Source organism: Amblyraja radiata, chromosome 4 (genome assembly GCF_010909765.2).
Source record: "Amblyraja radiata isolate CabotCenter1 chromosome 4, sAmbRad1.1.pri, whole genome shotgun sequence".
NCBI classification, from domain to species: domain Eukaryota; kingdom Metazoa; phylum Chordata; class Chondrichthyes; order Rajiformes; family Rajidae; genus Amblyraja; species Amblyraja radiata.
This window is the reverse complement of record NC_045959.1, coordinates 76,271,339-76,290,944: the sequence shown is the minus strand read 5'-3', so window position 1 is coordinate 76,290,944 and position 19,606 is coordinate 76,271,339. Positions and strand designations below refer to the sequence as shown.

At 43.0% G+C, this 19,606-nt stretch overlaps 1 protein-coding gene across 4 annotated transcripts in view; it reads left to right on the top strand.

Annotated features, from left to right (window-relative positions):
* The window catches only part of tox (thymocyte selection associated high mobility group box), a 229,064-nt gene that overhangs the window by 192,225 nt on the left and 17,233 nt on the right, over positions 1-19,606 (top strand). For all 4 annotated transcript variants that reach the window (XM_033019775.1, XM_033019774.1, XM_033019773.1 and 1 more), the window contains 2 exons: positions 13,885-13,965; positions 17,017-17,421. In XM_033019775.1, coding sequence (XP_032875666.1) covers positions 13,885-13,965; positions 17,017-17,421 — 486 coding nt within the window. The remainder of the gene's footprint in view (positions 1-13,884; positions 13,966-17,016; positions 17,422-19,606) is intronic.

Here is a 19,606-nt window from a genome sequence, read left to right as displayed (position 1 = left end):
CAACATTTGAGGAGGAGCAAGAAAGCACACACAAGCCAGACATTTATTTCTCAACCAACACAATCCATTTATCTCTGCTTTTTTCTGCATTTCACTGCGTGCACATTAGTTGTCATGTTTGTGCACACTGTAGTATTGTTCATGTCGCAAATCATTGGTTTTGAAGCATTTTGAAGTATTTTGAGGCTGTAATTAGTGCAATACAAAAACATGTCAATTTTTTTATTAACTTAAGGACAAAAACATCCATTACAACAAATGAAACAAAGAAATTGTCTGGATTTGTCTTAGTTTGAATTTGGACAACACACGAGTTGGAGAGGATGAACAGTGATCTCCTTTTTCTGGTTGATGCTAGTGCATTGTTAGCATGATTATAGTTCCTCTGGGAGGTTTTAGGTTGGCTTGGTTCCTGGAAAATGCTGTGTGGCAAACTTTACTCCACACTGACAGGTTTGACAAGTTTAAGGGCCTGCCCCACTTGGGCGACATTTTCGGCCACAGCCTGAAATGAGGTTGTCGCGGCGTGGTCGGGACATGACGCGGGGTGACACATGTAGTGACGCACGGTGACGCGTGGTGTCTCCCTGTCGCCCCTGGATTTTGGAATGTTCAAAATCTTCAGGCGACATCTGGGTGTCTTTTCATGTTGTGAGCCCTGTCACACGCTGATGTACGCTGTCCTGCGTGTGACGGCCGGTGACACTCCACACCTGCAACTTTGCTGTTTTAATTCTTATGATATACACACACAACTCGGCACAAGGTGAGAATGACTAGCGAGGGTAGTCCTCATTGCTGTTGTAATCATAAAGATCGGCTCACGTGCAATGTATCGCAATTTAAAGAGACCCCAATAACGAGCGAGGAGGTTCGAGCAGTCCACTGGGACGAACACAAGTTTGCTTGTTTAGATTGAAGCCGGAGGAGAATGCTTCGAAGCGGAGATCTCGGAAACTGGGACTGGGCGCTGATTGCTTAAAGATTATTGGCCTTGGTATGTCCAAGGGAAATGTTACTGAATGTAGAGGGAGAGGGGCGGAATTTACGAACAGCGGAATTGAAAGCAGAACGATATCTGCTGCAGAGATCCAACTTGGCAGGGAAAGCGGGAGCGGTGGGTAGCGAGATAGAAACAGGACACTGCTGGGTTGAAACAGTGACATCGCAGAGAGCGACTCACACTAAAAAACCCCAGAGCGCTATCTGTTCGAGCAGCGGGTAAACTGACAAGGAAGCAGGTGTTCATTTACAATGTGATTATTGTACTTTGGTGTAGTGTGAAGGCGGGTGACGTGCTTGACATGTCGGTGACGCGGAGTGCGTTACAATTTGACGGTTTTTAGTGCGTCAGGCACTGAGGTTCGCAGTCGCTGAAAAAACCGCGACGTGGGACAGGCCCTTTACTGTGTACAGGTGGTATATTAGCAGAAGTAGAAATGTTTTGAACTTTTTGAATCATAATTTTGGGTTTTGTTTTTTTTCCAGTTATTTATGTGTTAGGAAGTATAGTAATATTATTGTGTTTTTGCCTCATTGTCACATCATCGTGGATGTAAAATAGTGATCATGCATTCCATGACATTTCTGGTATTCTCCTATAATTTATTTTAAAAAGTAGTGGAATCTGATTATGCTGAATTTATGATTGGTGCCAGTTTCCAGGGAGGTAGCAAATCTTCTCTTATATTTTTACAAGGTGATCAAGGAGAGGAAATGGTATCTGCAGGAACTGTCTGGGTACCCACAATCTGAACATTTCTTGGGACATAAAACAATAATTCCTGTTCCCCCTGGGAGGACTCATCAGTGAAAATAGCAAAATGCTAACATGAATGTAAACTTGCTCCAAGATCCTTCCCAGATGCATAGCAGCATTGGATTCTGCATTGTGTCCAAAGGAAAAGCACAATTTTGTGAATTCCACCAGCATTTATACTGGGGAAGGTGCACACTGAAGATAGGCCAGTTTGGAGCTCAGCATCTGTTACAAGCCTGCACCCTGCAGACGCAGTGGTGAAGCTTTGGGCAGATCCATCTTGTGCCAAGATGGGATGTTCCATGGATTTGAAGCAACTTGACTTACACAGTAAGCCAAGTAATGCGAACAATGATTCAAACAGCTGATATGTAGTACGACTCTATTTCAATGTACTAGAATTTATGCAAAGAAAATTAGAATCTAGAGCTGGCAAACTCAGAGGTAAGGTTGTGTAGGAAAGAACTGCAGATGCTGGTTTTAACCGAAGATAGACAAAAAAGCTGGAGTAACTCAGCGGGTCATGCAGCATTTCTGGAGAAAAAGAAATGGTTGACACCCTTCTTCAGACCCTCGATTCGAAATGTCATCTATCCTTTTCCCCAGAGATGCTGTCTGACCCACTGAGTTACTCCAGTTTTTTGTGTCTATCAGAGGTGAGGTTGCAATGTTGTTTCCCCTAACTTTACAATTTGCGATTGTACGAGTGAGGCTTTCTGTTGATATCAAAGGTTAACAAGTTAAGTCAACAAACAATCTGTTCAATTTAAATCATTATTTGATGTCTTCTTCCACATCAACGAGATGCAATAAACCATTGTAATGCGGTTGAGCACTTTACATGATACGTATGTAAATGCAAATAGGATTTCAATATAGGACATAGAAAAGTGCAGCACAGGAACATGCCCCTATTTATGTGCTGAAAAACATATTTAAGATACGCACAAATAATATGGTTGTGTTAAGAATTATTTTATCTACTTCAAAATAATTCCATTACATTAGAACCTTTCTGAAAAGTTATAATGCAACTGAGTTATTTTAAATAGATAAAATAAATAGGATTGAATATATAACATGGATAAGACACTGAAAAGTGTTGAAATCCTTTAAAAATCTTATGCTCTGTTCATCAGATAAATAGTAAGATTTGGCTGTTATCACATCATATTTCCTTAATTAAACAGAATCAATCAATGAGAATCAAGTGCATCTTTCACAAAATGATTTGAAGAAATGTCTAGTCTTCAAATGGTTACTGCAACATGAAAGTACATTAGGATCAGTTCAAAAAACAATCAAATTGCCGTGACAATGGTATTCCATCAACGTTTTCGATAATATCAACAACATCAGATAGCATCAAATGAAAATCCATATTTTAAATCAAACATCCTTTACTGAACCAGCTTGTAACCTGTTCAGAAAAACAAATATACAAACACTGATATTAAAAAAAATGTTTTCACGCAGCCAATCCATCACACACATCTGCTAATGTACAATTTTGAAAAATACTTAACCTTATTTATTTTCCATGCCTGCATATCTTTCTCAGATTCCACCGCCTATCCACGTCTACCTATTTCTTTCTCAAATATTTAATGCCATTTCTGCCTTTCCTCCATCTTCACCTCTTTATCCCCTTCCACTATCTACTCTTCTACCCATTCCTCCCTCACCTCATCTTCCATCTCTATTGTTTTATATATAAAATATACAATATCTTTCGGTTTCATCCCACGTTCCCCTTTCTGAAGCTTGTTGTATCAAATTAGCTGATACTTTTCTTAAAACATGCTTTTCAATTAATTTATTTAAAAGCTCTTCGTTATTGTTCATGTGACATAATCAAATGAAAGTAATATTGAAAAGCATTTATCCTGTTATAGCCAGTGATTAGCATTTGCTTTGTTTTTAAACTATTAAACCAGCTGCAGAGGTAGCTGAGTGCAATGGATTAATTTACTGATCCACAAATTAATGATCAGGTAATGTTAGCAACTGTTGATCGCTGCAACATATGCTTGCTTTCAGCTGCATAATTTATATTCAGTAACCTTAACTAAAACAGTTTAACTCAATAGAAAAACTAATTACTTTACCTATGGTATTTATTCTGTGCTTGCTGCTTCGTAAAATTACTGCTAATATGTTATATGAGGCCAGAGCTGATAGAAGTGAGAAGAATTTAATTTCCCACTCATTCCTTCCTGCTGATGTTGTCCTTCCCCTGGCACTAGTGGCATTTGTAAATAGTTAATTTGCTTTAATTATGAGCCTGTCCTGCTGAATTAAGAGCAGCAAGATTGTGAGGAGCTAGAATCATGCTTCAGAGGCAGCTGACAAATCCTTTGAGCCCAGAAACCAATGTCTTTTTCTCTATGCTGTCAGTAATTCCATTAATATTATGTCCAGTCAAGTCAATCAAATCATTTACTCTTCATCGGTGCTCAGACAGCAGACAGACAAGGGATCACAGCTTCTTTTATTTCTCCTGACTCGTTTTACTTGAGATCAGATGTATGATTACTGCAATATATTTAAAAAGCCTTATGTTGTAAGCATTGTAAAGAATTACATTTCCTGTGATACAGCCAAACACATGTAATATTGAAAACATATTGTCATTATACATTGAGCTTGTGCGCTCAAGTGCAATAAATGGACAAAATCCATGCTCATCCACAAAAGCAAAGTAGTGCGGTGATGTTGAGCCATTTTGTTTCATAAACATTTCACATTCACTGCCAGCACTGAATTTCATTTGGTGTTAAAGAAATATTGTATTGGACTAAGTAGGGATCATGATGCTTTATTTAATAATTTGGTAAATGTGATAACGTTCTTGCAACATATAAAAGTAGATCTGACTTTTTGAATCTGTAGGCATTGTAAAAGAATATTTTTCAATTCAGGACAATGGAGTCAGACATTAACAGTCAAAATCACCTTGGAGCAGGGAAATAAATGGGAGAATGTCCAATATACATCAGCTTGATTGTCCTGTTGTGGGATGTATAATGGGCAGTTAATCGGCTTGTTCTCGTTTGGTGTCATTATTGAAGATGCATTTTTTACATCGTTATCAGATGTAGCTACAGGGGAAAATGCAACTATCAAGTGATTGGTTAGCAGGGTGAATGAGCTAGCTGCCCAATTCCTCCTGTGGGATGTCTGTACATTTCCAAGAGCCTGATTTCATTAACACATGGCTCCGGGAGGTTCCCACTGCAGTTCACCAACTTCAGCCCAAGGAGATGTCAGGTGGTCCAGCACACAGAAAGGTAGGCAGGGTACAAGTGGAATGACTGGCAGGAGGCATGGTCAGTGTTTAGCCAGGGGGCAGTGGCGCACATTGTTTCTGAAATTAGTTCCATGTTCCCACAAAATAATTTAACACAAGACTAAGTGGGACCCATTGGGTTCAATTCTCACATGGGAGGGCTGGTCCCTCAACGCAATATTCCACCTCTCCACCAATTCCAATATTGGTGGCCAGTGGGGCTGGGGATGGGGCTTTCTGGAGCGCTAGTATGGGTGTTGTGGGTCGAAGGGACTGGTTTCCAGAGGGCTAGTATGGGCATTGTGGGCCGAATGGATTCTTGGACTCACAGTTCAGTCACTCATGGCTGGTGGACTCACAGTTCAGTCACTCACGGCTGGTGGGCTCGCAGTTCACTCACTCACGGCTGGTGGGCTCGCAGTTCACTCACTCACGGCTAGTGGGCTCACACACACACACACCATCCATCACACATATACACACACACACACACACACACACACACACACACACACACACACACCCTCCATCTCTCTCACACACACGCCCTCCATCTCTCTCACACACACCCTTCATCACACACACACTCACACACACCCTCCATCACACACACACTCACACACACCCTCCATCTCACACACACACACACACACAACCTCCATCTCACACACACACACCCTCCATATCACACACACATACACCCTCAATCTCACACACACACACACACACACACACACACACACACACACACACACACACACACACCCTCCATCTCACACACACACACACCCTCCATCACACACACACACACACCCTCCATCACACACACAATACGACCTCTGGACTGAGCGGGACTTCCGGAATGAGCGTGACTCTGGACTGAGCGGGACATCCGGAATGAGCGCGACCACTGGACTCAGCCACGGCTGGTGGGCTCACAGTTCACTCAGCACGTCGTCGATTCACAGTTCACTCAGCACGGCGTAGACTCACGATTCAGTCACTCACAACGTAGTCTCACAGTTCTGGACTCAACTCTCACTCACGGTCTTCCGGGTGGGCTGACTGACTCACAACCGACCTCTGGGGCTTTATTCTCCGGGCCCCGGAAGGGGCGTTACATTCATGGTGACTGACAGGTTTGAAGACCAATCTGCTGATCTCACGATTTTTTAAACCTTCATAACTTTTCTATTATTTCATCGATCGGAGCAAAACATGGTGTCTTGGAGTAGAGGAGAACAGTGAGTAAGATGGGCGGGAAATCATAGCGATATAGGTTGTGTTTTTGCGCAAATTTATTTACAACGTGGTCAAGATGAGAGTTTTAGTAATAGTATAGATATATTTTTGGTCATTTTCCTCTTACGAGTTAAGTCTTATTTAGAAGAGCATCTATGGCAACCTCTCTGTCCAAAAGGACATTCTAATTACAACACTGTCACAAGTCCTGGGAATAATGGCAGGAAATGGCAACTAAATTTCAACTCCAATCCACTTCTGTCTGAAGAAGTGAAATAGTTTGCAAATTGGCGGCACAGTGGCGAAGCTGGTCGAGTGGCTTTTCACGGCGCCAGGAACCCGAGTTCGATCCTGGCTTCAGGTGTCATGTGTGTGGATTTTGCACGTTCTCCCTATGACTGCAAGTGTTTTCTCTGGGTGCTCTGGTTTCCTTCCACATCCTAAAGACTTGGTGGGCCGAAGGGCCTGTTTCCGTGCTGCATCTCCAAACTGAATTAGTTTTACTCTTAAATGTTGCAGAGCTGCTTTGCAGAGTGAAAGCAATTTACCCCACATAAAGCGGTTATCCAGGGAAATCTTTCTGATTTAAGGAGCAACTGCATGTTATGTAGGCTTCCATTGGGAGGGTGCCCAATGTACAGTTTTTCATCTACATTAATAAGAAAGTGCTTCAACAACCATGACATCCTATCACTCTTCCCCAACCCTCCCAGCTCACCTAATGCCATGATATTTTTAGCCAGAACAATGTTCACTTGCATTTCCCAATTAGAACATTACTCTTGATATCATTATAGCATTCTGCTCATTTCCAACAGTGGCCCCAAGCAACATTGCAATGATAGCTTTTTGTGAGTAATGACTGTTTTTTGCACAATGCTATTATGCTTTTCGAGTTACAGCAATACTTTTAGTCATAGTCATAGAGTGATACAGTGTGGAAACAGGCCCTTCGGCCCTACTCGCCAATGCCGGCCAACAATGTGCCATCTAAACTAATCCCACTTGCCTGGGCTTGATCCATATCCCTCCAAACCTGTCCTATCCATGTGCCTGTCTAACTGTTTCTTAAATGATGGGAGAGTCCCAGCCTCAACTACCTCCTCTGGCAGCTTGTTTCCTACACTCACCACCCTTTGTGTGAAAAAGTTACTTGAACCTATGTCCTCTGGTCCTACTCTGGGCAAAAGACTCTGTGCATCTACCCGATCTATTCCTCTCATGATTTTGTATACCTCTATAAGATTTCCCCTTATCCTCCTGCGCTCCATGGAATAGCGACCCAGCCTACTCAACCTCCCCCTATAGCTCACCCACTCTAGTCCTGGCAACATCCTTGTAAATCTTTTCTGAATATCTTTCCTATAACATGGTGCCCAGAACTGAACACAATATTCTAAATGCGTTTTCACCAACGTCTTATACAACTACGACATGGCCTCCCAACTTCTATACTCAATATTTTGACTGATGAAGGCCGTGCCAAAAGCCTTTTTGACCACCTTATCTACCTGTGCCTCGACCTTCAAGGAACCATACACTTGTACTCCTAGATCCCTCTGCTCTACAACACTACCCAGAGGCCTACCATTTACTGTGCAAGTCCTGCCCTCGTTTGACGTCATAAGATGCAACAACTCACACTTCTCTGTATTAAATTCCATCAGCCATTCCTCCACCCAACTAGCCAATCGATCCAGATCCTGCTGCAATCGTTCACAACCATCTTCACTATCTGCAAAACCACTAACTTTTGTATCATCAGCACACTTGCTAATCGTGCCATGTATGTTCTCATCCAAATTATTGATGTAGATGGCAAACAGTAATGGGCCCAGCATCGAACCCTGAGCCACACCCCTAGTCACAGGCATCCAGTCTGAGAAGTGACCTTCCACCATTACCCTCGGCTTCCTTCCATGGAGCCAATTTGCTATCCTTTCACCCATCTCTCCTTGGATCCCATGCGATCTAACCTTCTCGAGCAGCCGACCATGCGGAACCTTGGTGAACACTTTACTGAAATCCATGTACACAACATCTACAGCTCTGCCCTCATCAACCTTTTTGGTCACGTCTTCAAAAAAATCAATCAGATTTGTGAGACATGACCTCCCATGTACAAAACCATGCTGACTATCCCTAATCAGCCCTTGCCCATCCAACTGCATGTATATCCTATCCCTCAGAATACCCTCCAGTAACTTACCAGCTACAGATGTTAAGCTCACCGGCCTATAGATCCCTGCATTTTCTCTGCAGCCCTTCTTGAAAAGAGGTAGAACATTTGAAACCCTCCAGTCTTCCGGCACCTCTCCTGTATTTAAGGACGACTGGTAAATTTCAACCAGGGCTCCTTCCATGCTCCTTTTCCTCTCTAGTTTCCCACAATGTCCTCGGATATATCAGATCAGGCCCTGGAGATTTGTCTACCTTCAAACACGACAGTACCTTCAGTACTTCTTCGACAGTAACCCTGACTGCTCTCAAGGCACTTCCAGTGACGGCTCCAATTTCCTCCGTCCTGCTGTCTTTCTCCTCAGTAAATACAGAGGAGAATTACTCATTTAGGGCCTTGCCCATCTCCTGTGGCTCCACACATAAGTGACCACTTTGATTCCTGAGAGGTCCCACTCCCTCTCTAGTTACCCTTTTCCCTTTATGTATTTATAACATCTTTTGGGATTGTCCTTAATGCTACCCACCAGAGCAATCTCCAAGCCCATTTTTGCCCTTCTGATTTTCTTTTTTAGTTTACTCCTTAGTTCCCAAAACTCCTCCTCTCAGCTACCTATACCTGTCGCATGCATATGTCTTTTTGACTGAAGGGCCTGTCCCACAGGCAATTTTTTTGGCAAATACAGGTGACTAGGCCTTTCACATGGTCATGGGGTGACGCCTGTATGGTCCTGAGTAGTCCACTCAAGTCGCCTAAAGAATCGTAAAGTTTTTCTGGTCGCCGCTGGATTTTGAAATGTTCAAAATTTTTCAGCGACTGTGGGCTTGACGTAGCTTGTGTTCTCCTGTCGTAGGTGCTGTCGTAGGTTGCCACCAGGATGATGCAAGTTGTCACCAGGTGACGTTGGTTGTCGCCGGATGCTGACTTTGGTGAATTCCATTGGCGACTACCTACGTCAACCTACGTTAACCAGCGACAGGTACCGGCGACTGAATTGTCTTCAGTTGTCGCCGACAGGGTCGTTGGTTGTCGTAGCTTGTCGCAGGTGGACGTAGGTTGACATAAATTGTCGTAGGTTGTCGCCTGTGTGGTCGTAGGTTGTCCTAGGTGGACGTCCTAAGTCGCAACGATTGGGTCGCCGGTTGTCGGTAGCTTGCCGTAGCTTGATGTCGACTAGGTGGTAGGTTGTCATAGACATTGTCATAGGGGGGGGTCCAGTCGCTATTTTTTTGTCGACCTGCTATGATTGTAACTAAATTGCCTAAGTGGGACAGGCCCTTTCCTCAATTTCCCTTGTCAGCCAAGCTTCCTTACGTTTGTGTGCTTTGCCCTTCACTCTAACATTAAATGAAAAGTAAAATATTTTGATTACTACTTGTACGAATCCAACCCAGCTTAAATCTTTGAGCAAAAAAAAGTGCTGGAGGAATCCAGCAGGTCAGGCAGCATCTGTGGAGGTAATCGACGGATGACCTATTGGGTTGTGGCCCTTTTTCATACCTGAGATGTCATCTGTCCATTCCCTCCACAGATGATGCCTGACCCGCATCTGTGGTCTCTTGTGAATCCTTAATGTAGTCTCTTGCGAATCCTTAAACCTTTGGGCTTTGCATTGAGATGTAATCCCAAACTCAGCTGTTGCTTTATTTCAGTATTTGAGAAGACCCAATTCTGCAAAGAAAATGGTTACCAAATGTAATTGTTCAGCACTTATACAGCAAGAAACCATATTGACGATTTTCTGACATTCTGTCCCTCCTGCTTGTCTGAGCTGGTGCTACATTGCCTGGCATCATGCCTTTATATTGTTCCTGTTGTCCAAGGGGGAATCAATAGCCTTTTGATGAGTATTCTCTCGGGGCTAAACCCAATATCCAATTACAGTGTGGGTGTTCTGCCGCTCCCATTCAGTGGAATGCAGGTAACACATCATGATTACAGTCAGTTGCCAGCTCTGACCTTGCCGTAGATTGTACACTTGGAGAGATCCAGTAACCTGAGTGATAAGCATGGTTTAAAGTCAGTCTGCTCTTCCTAAAGTGATGACCACTTCTGATTTGACTAGATTTTGGGAGATATTTTACAGCCATAGTTGGCCTGCAATCTATGAAGATTGAGAACAGTCTCCAATATTATTTGGTGGTGCTCGAGTAGTTTTGGTATAGGAGTTCCAAAATAGGAAAGACACAATCTGTGGAGAGAAAAATTATTAGCAAATAATGAGAGACGTTTGTAATGGAGACCAGTGCCATGAGTCAGGTTCAATAGATCTGAATGGAGTGCCATAAGAAGCCAATTGGCTCAAAGATGCCATTACTAAATGTGAATAGATCTTTAAATAGATGTTCAAAAATGATTGCAGCTATCTTCATCCAGAAGTACTAAGTGCACGATCCATCTTGACCTCCGTCAGTCTCCACTATCACAGATTCCAATTTTTCAGCTAATCCGATTCACTGCACATGTTGTCAAGAAATGTTGAAATATTGGTGCTCCAGACAGATACAGTAATGATATGTTTAAGGATCAGTTTAAGGAGATATTAAATTGAGTGATATTCAATGAAAGAAAATGCCTTCTATTGAATGTGTTGTGGTAGTGGCTGTCAGTGTAGTTCAGAAAGAACATTTGTCATTTAGTGTAGGATAGTGCAGGACCCTCTCTGTCTCATCGACTGCCAAAATCCTCATATTTGTTTTTGTCTTCTCTATTTTTCCCTGTTGCAACCCACTGCTAGTCAACCTTCCTCAAAGATTAGTGATCATCTAAACCTATGCTGCCTTGCCTTGTCAGCAACTAGCCACATTCTCCTATGTTCTCCCACCTTCATAACTTGACTTTAAATCTCATGTTTTTCAAATGTCAACATTATCTCTTTCTGTCTCTTCCCTTCATCTCTTCTGGCATTACTCTGCTTTATCTGCACCACTCCTGCTTTGGCTATTTGAACATGCCTAATTTGCATACCTGGTAAGTCTTACATTTAGCTGATCCTGAGATACTTCAGGCTATAGCTCCAGCCACTCTGGTGATGCCATAAAATTGTCCTTTATCTCACACTTTTAAAGGGTTAGGGCAACATGAGGTCCAGGACTGTAAATTTGCTGTCTTGTGGAAGGAATGCATGGATAGGCATCCATAAACAAGTATTATTCATCTTTTTCTCAGTGGTATGCAATGGGAGATGGGCGCTGGGCGGAAAGGCCATGACCTTTGGCAGTTGCGACGTGAACTGAATCACTCGGAGACATTGAATGTCTTTATTCACCAAGAGAGCAGACATGCTCTTGAAAAACATCACAGTGGAATCTCGAAACTTGAAGTATATCAAAGTTTTTTAAATATGTTTTAAACACAAAAGCAACAATAATTGCTTAACTAAAGGCTTCTGAAGTCAGAGAGCCCCGACACCCAAAGTATCCCTCTTCTGTTACACCGTTGAGGGGTGGCTCTCTAGACACAAAAATAGCAGAAAATGGAGCGAGAAGACAGTACATGCATTGAGTGGCCGGAATAAGCCTTTAATGACAGGAGCCAAAACATGCTGGTGGAGGAACTCAAACAGCATCTGTGCGGGGAAATGGACTGTACAATGTTTTGGGATCAGGAGTCTTCTTCAGATATGCAGGCTGACAGATGAATTACCATTGTGAAATGCCCCCAATGTGTTGGTGAGTGGTAACACCTGGGAGGAGTTTATATGTGGGAAAATGCGGGGCACAAATTAAAAGAGAATTGGTGTAAGAATAATATAAAAGGATGGTTAATGGTTGCAGTTGACACTATTGTGTGAATAGCCCATTTCTGTGCTATGTCACTTAATGACTTCATGAATCAAACAAATTGTATTCAAATTAAAGCTTTTAAAATAATACAATTGCTACTGATCCATACAGATTAAATGCCTGCTACAATACAATACAATATAATACAATACAATGCAATACAATTTATTTGTCATTTGAACCCCATTGAGGTTCAAACGAAATGTTGTTTCTGCAGTCATACACACAAGAAAGAACCAAGACACAACACAATTTACACAAACATCCATCACAGCGCATCTCCTCCTCGCTGTGATGGAAGGCAAAGACTTATCTCTCCCCTGCACTTCCCATTCTCCTCCCGATGTCAGTCAAAGCCCCCTGCGGGCGATGGCAAATGTCCCGCGGCCATTAACGCCGCGCCGGGTGATGCAAGGCCGCGCTCCGGGTCTTGCTGTTGGAGCCCCAGGCGGGCGCTAGCAAAGTCCCGCAGCCATTCCAAGCCACGCCGGGCGATGATGTAAGGCCCCGCTCCAGGTACTCTTCAACTCCGCAACTCGGGCGGGTGAAGTCGCCGTTGCGGAAGCCCCGAAAAGCGGTCTCCCAGCAGGGACCCGCGGGCTCCCGGTGTCACTGTCCACCAGACCTGCGGTAAGCCTCCGAATCCCCGGGGTCGGGTCGCAGCAGCGCGCCACCACTGCTCCTCCTGCTCCGAACTCGGCCAGCTCCGCGATGGTGAGTAGGTCCGCAGGCTCCGCGACTGGAGCCCTAGGTCGTTCCTGCTGGAGGCCGCTCCACGGTGTTAGGCCCCAACGACAACGGAGACCCGACAGAGAAAAGGTCGGGTTCTCCGTGCAGGGGATAGATTTTAAAAGTTTCCCCCACCCACCGCCCCCCGCCCCCCACACAGTTACCCACACACATACACAAAAAATAAAATAAAAACTACATTCAAACGAGACAAAAAACAACAAAAAGACAGACGGACTGCAGAGGCCGCTGCGACTGTAACCTTACTCAGATTTTCCTATGTAAAGGAGCACCAATTGCAATATTTGCTCTACTTTAAGCAATGGCATACAATTGGGATTGGGCATGTACTCGAGTGATGATTTCACTAGATGAACAGCCACAGGACTGGACATTGATCTTGAAATGTACGTTTGAATCCCATTGTTTCTGCTGCAGAATTCAAAATTTAGCTACCTCTGACTACGGTTTTGTATCTCTTTTCTAATAACTCCTTATGTGGCTCCATATCAAATTGTATTTGATCTGCTCCTGTGAAATGTCTTGTGACATTTTGCTTTGCCAAAGGCACTATATAAATTCAGGTTGCTATTGTCAGGTATAATCTAATATGACGAGGGGTAAAAATTATTTTCAAAAGTTTTTTTCTGTTAAATTATAGTCATTTACCTGTGGGATAGTAGAATTCAAAGATGATTCCTTTTTTACAATTTTGAGAAATAGGAAGACTCAAGAGGGAGGCAAATTAACTCGCTGGTTTCTATAGACTACTAAAACTTGCATGTTTGCTAATCTAATTTGACACTTTCAGGGTTTATTGCTAGAATGATAATTTAGTGCAATCTGTACTATGGAGAGCTAATGCTTTCATCTGCTAATAGTGATTTACTCTGTCTTGCAGGTGTATAAGAAGAAGACTGAAGCTGCCAAAAAGGAGTATCTCAAACAGTTAGCAGCTTATAGAGCTAGTCTGGTTTCCAAGGTAATGCCCAATAACATCAATGCATTCATTACCATATTTTCTAAGATTTACTTTTCATTTTGCCCCTGCGTTGCATTCAATGTATGCTTAAGTGTTAAAATTGGACCAAGAAAACTATTTTTCTTAGTTCTAAAGCCCCCTCCAAAATTGAACAAATTCAACCTTGTTACAATTTTAGGGAATATCAAGACAATTTGTTTCATTTCTGTATCTGTTGAGAATTGCGGAAAAATGTATATCATAATTCATAAGCAGGTCACTTTATTGTTTATAGTGGCTTATAATCATGGGATTTGTGGGGTTTTTTGGTAAATATTTTACTTGGAATATTCCTGCTGGTTTGTATTTGTGTATTTTAAGTCTTTGCCAACTGTAAATGCATAACCTGGCAAAGCCTCTAGGTTTTGTATAGTATCATTGGTCGTCCAATTATCTCTACACTTATAAAACTATGATCTTGGATGTGTGTGTATTTGTGCGATGTTCATGTGCGTTCCACATCTCCTCTAAAACACGACGCACTAACGGTGACATTTTTACATATTCCGAAAGAGATTTACGCCGTAAAATCACTTTATCTGAAAATTTCATGCATTATTTCTCGAGTTATTTATTGAAATGTTCAAAGATTTCAAATAACTTTGAAAATAAACGAGATGGTCTCGCTGATGACTCTGCTCCTTGCGGCCTGCTGCTCTATGTTCCACGTGCAACGAGTGACGTCACCCCCCTCCACCTACCTCCCTCCTCACCCCCTCCCCCCCCCCCAGTTCTTCAAAAGACAAAAGTATTAGCAAATGGGCTCTGTACTGCAGTTCCCGAGCGCTTCCGAGGGCTTCCGAGGTCCCCCGAAGTCCTGAGTGCCCAAGAGCACTCGAGCTTCCCGGCTTGCTTTTCCAGAACTTTTTCAATGGTCATTATATCACTTTGATGAACGAGGCTTAATGCTGACTTCAACATCTCTAAAGATAAGAATCCGATTGAACTTCATTATTTCGGTTTAACGAAAACGTTGCATTTTTTGTTCTTTAAAAACTTTCCAGTGTCTCACTTAACTGTACTAATTCTTAAAGAAAACATTTAATTTCAAAGTCAGCGCTTTTTAGTTTTAAAACGTTTTTTCCCCGTTTGTTACTTCCCCTTTTTTTTCCGGTACTAATTTCTTTATAATTTTAAAAGTTCACGGTTATTTACTCCGCGAATTTTGACAGATTTTTGACCGCTTTCAAAAAAATTAGTTGTTGATTTGGAAAGACTCAGATAACCCCCACCCCTCTTTCCCTTCCCGCCTCTTTCCACCCCCTCACTTTCCACCCCCTCTCTTTCCACCCCCTGTCTTTCCACCCCCTCTCTCCACCCCCCCTCTGCCCCCCCCTCTATCCCTCCCCCCCTATTTCCACCCCTCTCTTTCCACCCCTTCTCCTCTCTCTCCCACCTCTCCCCCCCCTTTTTCCCACCTCTCCTTCCCCCCCTCTTCTCCCCTCCACCCCCTCTTTCCCACCACTCCTTCACCCCTCCCCCCTCCTCCCCTCCCTCTTCCTCCCCCTCTTCCTCGCCACCTATTCTCCCCCCTCCCCCTCTTTCCCCCTTCTTTTCCCGCCCCTCTTCCCCCCTCTCTTCCCCCTCTTTTCCCCCCTTCACCCCCTTCCCCCCTTTTCGCCTGGTTCCCCCCTCTTTCCCTCCCCGCCACCTATTCTCCCCCCCTTCTTCCTCCCCTCTTCCCCACCCTCCCCCCTTTCCCCCCCTCTTCCTCCCCCCTCTTCCTCCCCCTCTTCCTCCCCCCTCTTCCTCCCCCCTCTTCCTCCCCCCTCTTTCTCCCACCCTCTTTTCCCCCCATCTTCCCCCCCTCTTCCCCCCTGTCCCCCTCCCATCTCCCCCCCCCTTCCCCCCCTCTCACTCACCCTCTCCACCCCCTCTTTCCACCCCCTTCCCCCTCACTCTTCCCCCCTCACTCTTCCCCCCCCACTCTTCCCCCCCTCTTCCTCCCTCTCTTCCTCCCTCTCCCTCTCCCTCTCCCTCTCCCTCTCTCCCTCTCCCTCTCCCTCTCCCTCTCCCTCTCCCTCTCCCTCTCCCTCTCCCTCTCCCTCTCCCTCTCCCCCTCTCTCTGTGTCTCTGCCCCTCTCTCTGTGTCTCTGCCCCTCTCTCTGTGTCTCTTCCCCACTCTCTGTGTATCTATCCCACTCTCTGTGTCTGTGCCCCTCTCTTTGTGTCTCTGCCCCCTCTCTCTCTACCCCCCCCCCCTCCCTCTCCCTCTCTAGACGCGCCTGTGAGTTGGAGGGTATGCATGAATGCATAGGACGGGGATGGGGTAAAAGGAGCGAATGAATAATATTAATGTAATATCAAGGGGGGTGGTTAATGTGTGTGTGATGTCGCAGGTCCCCCCCCCCCCCTCCCACAACTGTGCGTTGAGTGGACGTGGTCTAGGTTGTAAATTTTAAAAAGCATTCCATGAGAAAAGTTTAAAAGTAAATTAAAGCTAACAAACGTGAATAAGTCATTTTCAAGAAAGTTGCTTCTAAATGTATTTTGATTAGTTTTGTTCAGCGGTACCAGTAAAGCATTGTAAATGGTCTCTTCCAATTTCTATTTAATTTACCGCAATTTTTTTGCCTTTTATAGTTTTTATATAATGTTGAAAATCAAAATTCAGAAATATAAATAGAATAAAAGGAAATGACCTAGCTCCCTAAGGAGAGGTGTCAAAAACCAGGGAGAATAGATTTAAATTAATTGGAGAAAGAGTAGCAGAAAAGGTTTTCCACCAGGAGGTTAGAGCACGTTTAGAACTCAATGCCTGAAAGGATGGTAGAGAGAGAACCCTTCATCACATTTAGAAGTACTTGATTTTGTATTTGCAGAATTGCAATGTGCAAGGCTTACTGCTGGAATATAGGGTTGGGCAGATTAACACGTTTCAACTGCGCGCAGAACATTGAACTCAATGCTATTTTCAATGCAAATTCTTTTTAACTGTGTGAAAATTCACAAATTGTATTTTGTCATTATTAATCAGCCAATTGTTAACCATTCTTGGTGATTTCTCTGCAGAGTTACAATGAGCCCATTGATACAAAGACATCCCAGGCTTCACAGATAATGAATTCAAAGCAGCCAGTGTTTTCTGGTCACTCACAAGCCCCTTCTCCAATGTACCTCGGTTCAGGTGCCTACCACCAACAGTCTGGTATGAACCCTCACATATCCACCATGCATCCAAGTTTGTCTCGGAGTATTGCTCCCAAACCCAACGGTCAGATGCCAGTGACTGTTTCTGTAGCGAATATGACCGTCTCGCCACCTCCATCTCTTCAGATCAGCCCACCACTGCACCAGCTATCAATGCAACAGCATCAGCTTCACCAGCAGCAAACTTCCGTCATGTCTCAGCAAATAGGTAACCACCAGCTACCAATGCAGGTTCAACCTCCCCTGCATTCACCACCGATGCAGCAGGTCAGTGCAATTTAATAATCAGGATAAACCAAATTAAAAAACCCTTTGCATTTAAGGTATCATTAGAGTATTGGTCAATATTAGAAAGGTGAGACGGCTCAAAATGATCAGTTTGCTGAGCCTTAACTATGAAATTGCAGGCTGTCGTTACTGAACTATCGATGTTTGGTGGTGGCTTACATCAATTTGGAGACAGCAAAATGGTTGAGCACATTGTGGTAGTTTAATGGTTGCAAAGTTTAGTGTGTAAGAAAACAGTTATCAACCAGCCAATCAAGGATAATCATTCTCATCAGTGATTTAGAAAATAGGGTTTGTACTTATTGATATTTTTTTTAAAGATTTATTTGCAAAAAATATGTTTTTCTTTTGACCCCTGGTGCTGCTCATCATGTGATAGCCTTTCATAGAAACATAGAAACATAGAAATTAGGTGCAGGAGTAGGCCATTCGGCCCTTCGAGCCTGCACCGCCATTCAATATGATCATGGCTGATCATCCAACTCAGTATCCTGTGCCTTCCTTCTCTCCATACCCACTGATCCCTTTAGCCACAAGGGCCACATCTAATTCCCTCTTAAATATAGCCAATGAACTGGCCTCAACTACCTTCTGTGGCAGAGAATTCCACAGATTCTGTGTGAAAAATGTTAGAACGTCTCACCAAGGCACTGTACAACTGCAGTAGAACCTCCCTGCTCCTATACTCAAATCCTTTTGCTATGAATGCTAACATACCACTCGCTTTCTTCACTGCCTGCTGCACCTGCATGCCTACTTTCAATGATTGGTGTACCATGACACCCAGGTCTCGTTGCATCTCCCCTTTTCCTAATCGGCCACCATTCAGATAATAGTCTATTCTTCCAAATAGCTATTCTTCTTCGGTAAGTACAAGTTATTAAAACATAGAAGCTGTTTAATTGCAGAAGGAAACACAATCTTTCAATTGAACCTCATTCATGTATCTGTAAATTCTTCCATCAGTGATTGAAGGGCAATTATGACCAGGAACCATGACTAATTTTATTTTCCTCCTTGCTTCAGTGTGATGAAGTTAGTTATAACTTCTCAAACCCTGGCTATAAATCAGTCCTAGGGTCATCTGCTCTTAAGGGCTTGGTCCTACAAATATAAACACTTGTTTGTGAAAAGCTGAATGGAAAGCTTGCATTTGCAATGAATTTTCATTATTATTCTTGACGATTGCAATCATTATAATTATTGCAGCATATAAAGAATGCTTCGCAGCATAGTGTTGGTCAATATGCCCAATGTAGCATTATACTAAATATTTTATCAGGGGCATTTATTTTAGAGGTCATATATTATACCATTATTAAAACGTATCAGCAAATGATGAACAACATTTAGAAAAATCGCAAAGAGGTTTACAAATAAGCTTAAGAGTACAACAGATCCCAAATCATTAAATTCACGAGGCTGAAATATTTGTTCATATAAACCAATTCTCCTTGTTATTCTGTTCACTGCTAGGAAAAGAAGCTCCAAAAATGAAATCATTAATATCTGTCGGCTTGCTGTATAACCTTGTGGAAAAAATTTTGTATGATATTACAAAGACAGATTTTCAATTTTCTCATGTAATCAACAGATGTGTGTGGATTTGGATGTAATTTCAAGGTTGTAAGGAAAAACAAAATCACATTGAGATTGATGAATAAATCAGCCACGAAGACAAAAACCCTGATGTCTGATGAAAACACCTCTTCAGATAGGCAGGAAATGAAATTAGTTCACAGTAAAGTGCAGAGATGAAGATCAGTGTTCTGTTTTGCTGCAGGCTTCATAAGACTTAGTACAGCAGCAGAGCAAATTGCTAGCACGCAAAATCTAATTACAGAGCAAATGTCCCCTCTGACACCAAATTAATCTCCATTGGGCCCCCTTTTTGATTCCAGTCTAGCACATAAAAATGAAATTTAAAATTCTAAGCATGAATGCCACCAATCAGAGAAAAACAGCTGTTAATTGTTGCTGCAGGATCAAACTGTAAAGTGTCCAGTATTTTGTAATTAGACTTCTTTGCATTAATCTTTCAGCTCGATTTATCTTTCATCAGACTTCATGAATGCTTGATAGAGAATAGTCATTGCTGTTTACTTGGCACAGAATTCCACTTCAGCTGTCTTAGTCAGAAGGAGTCTTTGAGCACAAACTACAC